The 7,898-nt window shown below is 45.9% G+C and overlaps 1 protein-coding gene across 1 annotated transcript in view; it reads left to right on the top strand.

The window, feature by feature from the left end:
• Positions 1–885: 885 nt before the first annotated feature.
• WDFY2 (WD repeat and FYVE domain containing 2) overlaps positions 886–7,898 on the top strand; it is a 175,817-nt gene continuing 168,804 nt past the window's right edge. The window contains exons 1-2 of the mRNA XM_047850493.1: positions 886–948; positions 1,330–1,816. Of these exons, the coding sequence (XP_047706449.1) occupies positions 1,680–1,816 (137 nt within the window). The 5' untranslated portion in view covers positions 886–948; positions 1,330–1,679. The remainder of the gene's footprint in view (positions 949–1,329; positions 1,817–7,898) is intronic.

Here is a 7,898-nt window from a genome sequence, read left to right as displayed (position 1 = left end):
AGATTGGGAACCTGAGGCTCAGAGAAGTGGAATGCCTTGTTCCAGGTCCCCAAACTGGAAAATACCTGTCTCACTTTCTAGTGCCTTACAGAATTTCTGCAAAGATGGGAGGCGGTAAAGAGTTGCACTGTGTGCTTTGAGACAGGTCCTTGGCTGCCAAAAACCTGCATAAGAAATGCAGTTCTACGAGGCCTGTCATTTCTTTGCCCTGTTCTGCCATATTATTTTTCTAACCTCCAGAGCCCTTGCTAGCCCAGTCACACCACATGACCACTCTTCAGCTAGTTTGCTAACTCTGGGAGGGCTTAGTAGGGTCATCAAATAATGAACGACCCCACATGCCAGGCCCTTCGCCAGGCACCTAACATTCATTCAATAATCACAGTAACTCTCTCCATTGTCTCTGGAGCAAGCCAGAAAGGCTGAATTACTGGCGAATGGAAAGAAGACAGGGCCAGGAGTAGGGGAGGGAGACTGGGTTCAAGTCCGGGGGCGTGGTGGGGGCACAGCCCTAACTGGGAGCTAAAGTAACCTTGGGCTAGTAACTTAGTCATTTAAGAAAAACCAGTTAGATGATACTGCAGATGATCTCTAAACTCCCTCAAAAATGCGTATACGAGAGATTCTCTTCTTTCCCCACCCTCGGGCTCTACTATTATAGGAAACAATCTTAACCACCTGCTCAGCCCTGGGATGGTCTTCAATTTCCTCCTTAGAGATCAGTCCGGGCCGCGACTCAGTTAATTGCCTGGGTCGGTGCCGGGCTCCCCAGTTCAGGAGCGCTGAGAAGTGGGCAATAGGTTATTCCAGAAGGGAGACGAGGCTCCGAAAAACTACAATTCCCAGGAGCCCTTGGGCTGCCACTCGGCAGCCTGGGCCTGGTGCATGCTGGGAGCAGTAAATGGCCTCCCGTCGCGGCAGGCTCATTGTTATGGAAGCTCAGAACAGGTAACCCTTACGCACGCCCAGTCACGTCCCAACTAGTTCAGCTTCTTTCCTTCCTGCAAGCTTCTTCTCTTTCCGGCCTCGTCCAGGCCCACTTTTCCCCGCTCCACTCCGCCCCCTTTTTATAAATTTTGGAGGGGGCGGGGCCTCTGGCAAGCGCGTTCCCGGGGGGTTTACACGCGCGTTCACGGGAGATTAGAAAGAGAGGGGACTACAGATTGGAGGTGGAAGGCGGCGAGTCTAGGAGACCGCAGATAATGGAAGGCGCATGCGTTCCAGGGGCGGTGCTGCGAGGCTTCGGGAATTCAGTAGGGGCGGGGCGGAAATGGGCTGGTGGGCTGGCGCACGCGTATTGGGCCGCCAACGTCCCGCCTCCTTTTTTAGGTTTCCTCACCTCCTCCACCACGCTTCCGGAAGTGCCGCCGCCCTCGCGCCCACCAGCGGCCACCCCCTGCGGCAGGCCCCGCCCCCTACCGGCTCCGCCCCCCAGCTCTCCGCCCCCTCCTCCGGTGGTGGCGCCGGCTTGCAACCCGGGTCGTGGTGGTTTCGGTGCCCGAAGCCGGGAGCGCGGAGTCGTTCCCGGAGCGCGGCCAGGCTATGATCGCGGGTCCCCGGCGTCCCGCTCCGGCCAACCAGAGTCCCTGTCTCAGCTTGTGCCCGTGCCTGAGCGGTCTCCTCAGCCCAGCTCCGCGGTGCGGTTGGCGGCGGCGGCGCCCGGCGCGCCCCCTCCTCCGATGGCGGCGGAGATCCAGCCCAAGCCGCTGACCCGCAAGCCCATCCTGCTGCAGCGGGTCGAGGGGTCCCAGGAGGTGGTGAATATGGCCGTGATCGTGCCCAAGGAGGAGGGCGTCATCAGCGTCTCGGAGGACAGGTACGGACCGCCGCCCCTCGGCCGCTAGGAGGGGCGGGACGGGCCGGCGGTCCCGGAGCCCGCGTCCCGGGCTGTGCCTTCACATCGGTGCAAGTGTAGACATACTCCCCCAAGTTTTTATTATAATGGGCATCCTGGTGATGCTGGTGTCCAGCTGCGCGCCGCCGCCGCTGCGTGGCTCTGGGAAGCGGAGACCAGACAGCGGCTTGCGCTCTGGCCTTGCCCGGGGCTGGTGGTGCAGGCCGGGCCAGGGTGGCCCTTGGACTAACGGTGCGCCGGCCACTGGACCTTGGTCCAGCCCTAAGGACAGAAGGGGGAGAGGGAGGAGCCGCCCAGCCCTGCAGGAGTGTGCGTGGGGAGGATGCTCCGAGAGCCTTTGCTAGATAACTAAGGGTTTTTGAGTACTCTGATACAGTTCTTAAGGGCTCCAGACTGAGAAAGTAAATGCCACTCCCTTCTCCCGGACAGTCGCACTGAATCCAGATCTCCCATACATCTTACACTGAACTCAATGAATATTGCAAGTTGTGAAAAGAGTATAACTTTGGGCTTCTGAACGAAAGGAGAGGTGCCTTCTCTTCTTTGGTCTCCTTATTTCTTCGAGCTCAAGGGGAAGCGCCTAGAACTAACTTGCAAGGGACCACTGCTGCAAATAGCTCTTGAGTTCCTTCCCTTTGCCTGCTTCCTTTCTTTTTGCCTAATTTTGCTTAATTTGCAGAAGTGGAGCCAGTTGTTCTGCCTTTAATATTTTCTCTTGTTTTTCAGACAATAGCATTTTCGCTTTAACTTAATTCATTTAATATGCCGAAATCAGGCTGATGGAGCTGATTTCCACAGGAATGCTGCCCGACTATAGTAATTATGGTATTTATCTGGAAGTATTGCTTCGATAATACCAACTAGCATTCTAAAAACTGTAACACTATAGAGGTATATGACAAGGGGCTTTTCCTTAAAACGGTAGTTAGGTTAATTTTTTTTTTTTTTTAGATTTTCTTATGTTGAGGTAGAGAATTATTTTCTTGGTGACCAGTACAATTACAGTTGGAGGCAGGGGTAAAGCAACAGTATTGGTTACTGTCTTTATAGTCATTTCAGCACTTTGCATACAGTATGGTCTCAAAAATATTTGCCTGATAGATCTATTCATATGATAGGTTCCTCAATATAACCAGGATAAGTATATTAATGACACGTACTTGTCTACATCATACTCCATACAAAAGGTGTTCCATTCATTTCCTATGTGGATCTAATGGGAAAAATTGTAAACATACACCAAGGCGAGCAGTCTGCATTGAACAGAATAAATACATTCTGAAGTGGAGTACGTGGATTAAAAACCTTTTGACATTCACAAAGAAGTTTATGAGGGTTTAATTTTTGGATAGAGGCAAAATTCTATTAAGGAGATTGCTTCTGGACCTAGAAATTTTTTGTTGCAGAATTGTTTTTAAAGGAATATATTGACATCACTTTCCAGTTTATGACGGCTATGGATGAAGAACTGCTCAACCTAATTGCTGTAGGAAATTCATGAATAAGTTTGTTGAATCAAGTAAAAGAAGGAAAAAAGTTGGTTAAACCTAAGTTCCTTTGATATTAGTTTTTTTTTTAATTTTTTTAACGCTTTTATTTATTTTTGAGACAGAGAGAGACAGAGCATGAGCAGGGGAGGGGAAGAGAGAGAGGGAGACACAGAATCCGAAGCAGGCTCCAGGCTCTGAGCTCGACGCGGGGCTTGAACTCACAGACCGTGAGATCATGACCTGAGCCGAAGTCGGACGCTCAACCGACTGAGCCACCCAGGCGCCCCTATTCCTTTGATATTAGTTTTAAAACTTTTTGCTTTGATTGATAGTTTGGCAGTGGAGGTAAGTTTTCAGTTTTTGATTTTGTTACTGTTTTTAAGAGTTCAAAGGGATCTTGGAGGTTATTTGCTCTAACAGCTTCATTTTATGGATGGGAAGATTTAGGCCAGAGAATTTACCTGCCCAAACTGGTGAGCAGGCCTAGTCCTCAGGCTTCTGCTTCCCATGTTAGTGTGTTATCTTGAAGGGAACAGGGTTAGTGGGATGCGTTTCAAGGTATTTAGAGGAACTAAAGTAGCATATATGAGAGAAACTGAAAGATAAATTTCATTTCAGGATAGGTCAAAAGAAATGTGATGTGTAGCTATATAGTAGCTTAATTTTTATGTTTTAGTTTATAGGGTAAATCATAGGAATTATTATTATAGGGTTACTGCTAAATAAATAAGGCCCACCCGTAAGTCCAGAATTATTCTTTCTTTTATTTTTTTTTTACTTTTTTTTTTTTAACATTTATTTATTTTTGAGACAGAGAGAGACAGAGCATGAACAGGGGAGGGGCAGAGAGAGAGGGAGACACAGAATCTGAAACAGGCTCCAGGCTCTGAGCTGTCAGCACAGAGCCCGACGCGGGGCTCGAACTCACAGACCGTGAGATCATGACCTGAGCCGAAGTCGGACACTTAACTGACCGAGCCACCCAGGCGCCCCAGTCCAGAATTATTCTTTACGTGTGTTTTATTAATATTCAGATTGACAAACCTGTGTTTCTGTACTCATGGGTGGCAATAACTTTGTTATTTAGAGCTCAGTTTTGATTATTGTTTTCATTAGAAGAGAATTGATCTGTATTCTTTCCAGAATCCACTGTCAGTGCCATTTGACATAATGCTGAAGTTATGAAGATAGAATATTGATTTTCATCAAAACCTACAAAGCCATTTCCTTTAGCTATTCTGCTTTAGCTAGAAACTAATAGTTTTCATTCCTGAACTGTAAGGTTAAACCACAAATAATGTCGTGTCCTGAATGGCCGTGTCCTGGAAATTTTTTGAAACCTGGTTTCCCTTTTTGACCTATGACTCCAGATAGCCCTTATCTAACCTTTGAAAACACTTAACATTTTCTATTTTAAACAGTATCGTAGATACTTATGGTCCCTTCATCTTCTCCATAGTTTCCCTAAGGTGCTATGTGTGTCTTACTCGTTGTAGTATCTTTATGGCCTAGCAAATTGCCTGATCCATGGAAGGCCCCCAGACATTTGCTGTGTATCAGTGACTGATAACATATTGATTGTTGTTCCTGAAAGCATAGCATCTTAACTGTTGTTGGCACTTAGTTGATATTTATCGAATGACTTTTATGACAACCTATGAAAGCCCTGTGTGGACGAATGTACACTTGTGGGAAAAGGATTGCACTGGATGGATGGTCTTTAGGATACCTTAAAACTCTGGAAGTCCACGCGTTGCTTCATTCATTCCATCAACAAACATTTAAGTTTCTGTTGTGTTCCCAACACACGTGCGGACTCCATTGGGTGAAATGGCAAGATCGTTTCCAGATACAATTCAGTGGGGGGGTAAGTTTTAGAAGATAATAAAACAAAACCACAGCCTCTAAGATTTAGTACTGAAAGGAGAATTTTCAGATGGGAAAGAGTGGCTGGACTCCACAGCCCTTATTGTCCCTGCATTTTACCTTCTTTTGGAGGATTCTTTCACTTGCATTGCATTACCATGTTCATGCTACTGCTGCTGTCAGTAGTGGGCTGATAGTATTCTAATCTTCAGGCCAAATCTGCAGGTTTTTTGATAAAAACCCTCACCCTCCGTTCATCTTAGCACAGTTAGAACAGTCTGGAACTTTCCTGGATACCAAGGAAGGAATATAAGAAATACATAAAAATCTGATTTTCAAGTTTAGATTTCTGGGGCTGTCGTAACATAGGACCTGTTCTTGGAACTCACTGGCCGTTTCTGGGTCTATCTTTGCTTTGAGAATAGCCGGATTCTATCTCTGGGGGACTTAGCTACCTTTGGTACTTTGGGTTCCTCGTGAGTCAGCTGCTTTCTGAACTATCTTTTCTGAGTAGATGCCATTTTAACATTCCTTGCTTCGGAGCTTCCTACAAGGCATCTTAGCTCCATGTTGGTTAACACTCATGTAGCCTGCAGCTTACCAGGGGCTCCCTTGTCTGGTCACACAGCCTCCTCTTCAATGATGAAGGCCAGGAGAGACCTCTCTCCGGGTGGGACCCAGCCCCATCTAGACTTTTATGTTTGTAGGTTTCTTTATATGCGTATTTTAACACAAGTCAACAATTTTGGCATTCATATAGAGAGTTTTAGTAACTCTAGGTAGTTGCTATTGGGCTGTTATAGGAAGCTGTTCTTTCCCTAGGAGTCTGTACCTTTGCGGTGGGTTAGGGACGGGGGAGGGGGGTCCCGTTTTTTATCTCCGTATTAGGAAATGTGCCGAAGATAGGTACAGTGTCCTCTGTGTTTGCCACAGAATCTCCTCTGCTCGTGGTGGTTAGAAAAAAGGAGTGCTCCTGCGGATGGGTCTTGTAGGGTGAGTAGGAGTTCATGTGAAAAAGTGAGGGTAGAGGAAAGAGCATTGTAGGTAGAGGGGGGAAAAGAAAACTCCCATTCACTGAGAAGCACTGGAATGGACTGGTTAAGAGTGTCGATTCAGGAGCCAGTCAGCTTGAATTCAGAACTTAGCTCTGAGTGATTTGAGGAATCTGGAAAATTGGTTTCTCCAAAGGAGTCACTATGAGTGGAACTTTCTAAAACCTCTGGGGACAAGAATTTGAAATTATTTTCTGGATAAAAAGATCTGAGGGTGTGGTGGTGGCATGTCGGAGAGGACGCTCTGTGGGGAGGGGACACTGTAGGGGATGAAGGTAATGAGGGGACTGTGGGCGGAACTACCACCTGATATTCTAACTTTATTCAGGACTCATTTATGCAGCACAGTTAGCAGTGTTCTCTATAATCCTTAAGGGTGGACAGAACCCCCCCCCCCCAATGGTGAAGGAGTCAGATTTTTAGGACATCTGGTCCCTAGTGCCTAGCATAATGCAGTGTGTGTTCATTGAAGGAATTAGAAATGACTAACGGATCACCAGTTTGGAATGAAATGAGCCTGAGGAGGTGGTGAGTTTCCGGAGCAAAGATACTTGAGTTGAGCTTGAGAGAAACTTAGTAGTTTTCTTTCAGCCAGAACAGTGTAGCAGGGGATGGGGATTGGGACAAGAGATGGGTTGGATTTTGGTTTTTTTTTTTTTAATCTCTAAGACTTTTTTTTTTTTTTAACTCTGAACTACTCGATTCTAAGTGGTCATGACTAGTTGACTGTTTGCTGAAAAGATATATTAAAATTTCATTTCATTTTATAAATCCTCATGCTGTTGGTTGATGTATCATTGGTTTTTACCATTCTGAAATCGCGCTGTCTCAGATTTCTGGTTGAAACCATTGTTTCACTAATACTTACAGCTTGGCTCAGTTCAGCTGAGCTCCTAGTAGAGTTTTATGTACCATGTACTTTACAACACTTGCATAAAAAAATAGCTTTGAAAATGCAAATCAAAGTTTTTCCGCAGTGTAAGCATAGTTCTGAAGGTTGAGGAGTTCTTAAGAGTGAAGGTGTGAGGTCATTAAAGTCGACAAAATTAGAACCCATCTACACTAATTTTTGAGTGTGTCGTGTCTCTATTTAATGGCATAAAATTAATAAACTTTCAACTCTGCACTTGAGACTCCTCACTTGGCAGTAATAATTGCTGGTTTCAAGGTCCCAAAATGGGAATTTACCCCATGTGATTGTTGAAAATCAGACCTTTATGCCGAATTCAGAGCATGAGGCAGTCTTTTTGCCAGCAGATCTGTCAGGAAACAGGCTGCCTCTGTGTCTTGAAAGGTCAGAATACAGATTGACTTTTTAAGAAAAGATCACTATTGGGAAGGCTTGTTTAAGGAGGCTTAGCTCTCCAGTGACCCCAGAGCTCCTGATGGTTCTGAATTTCCTACTTAGTTTATGCAGTTCAACCAGATTTTGTCCAGGATCTCAAAGGTCTTAATCAGGGTACATTCATCTGGATATTGCAGGGCAGTGGAAAATTCTCACGCTCCTAAAATGAGGGATTCTTGGATTGTGAAATCCTGACCAACTAACTGTCTTATACGTCAAGTGTGACTAAACTTACTTTGAAAAAGAAAAACAGGTAAAAATCATAGGATGTTAGTAGCTGGAAGAGGCTG

This window comes from Prionailurus viverrinus, chromosome A1, assembly GCF_022837055.1.
Source record: "Prionailurus viverrinus isolate Anna chromosome A1, UM_Priviv_1.0, whole genome shotgun sequence".
In the NCBI taxonomy this organism is placed as follows: domain Eukaryota; kingdom Metazoa; phylum Chordata; class Mammalia; order Carnivora; family Felidae; genus Prionailurus; species Prionailurus viverrinus.
This window is presented reverse-complemented; position numbering and strand designations above follow the sequence as displayed.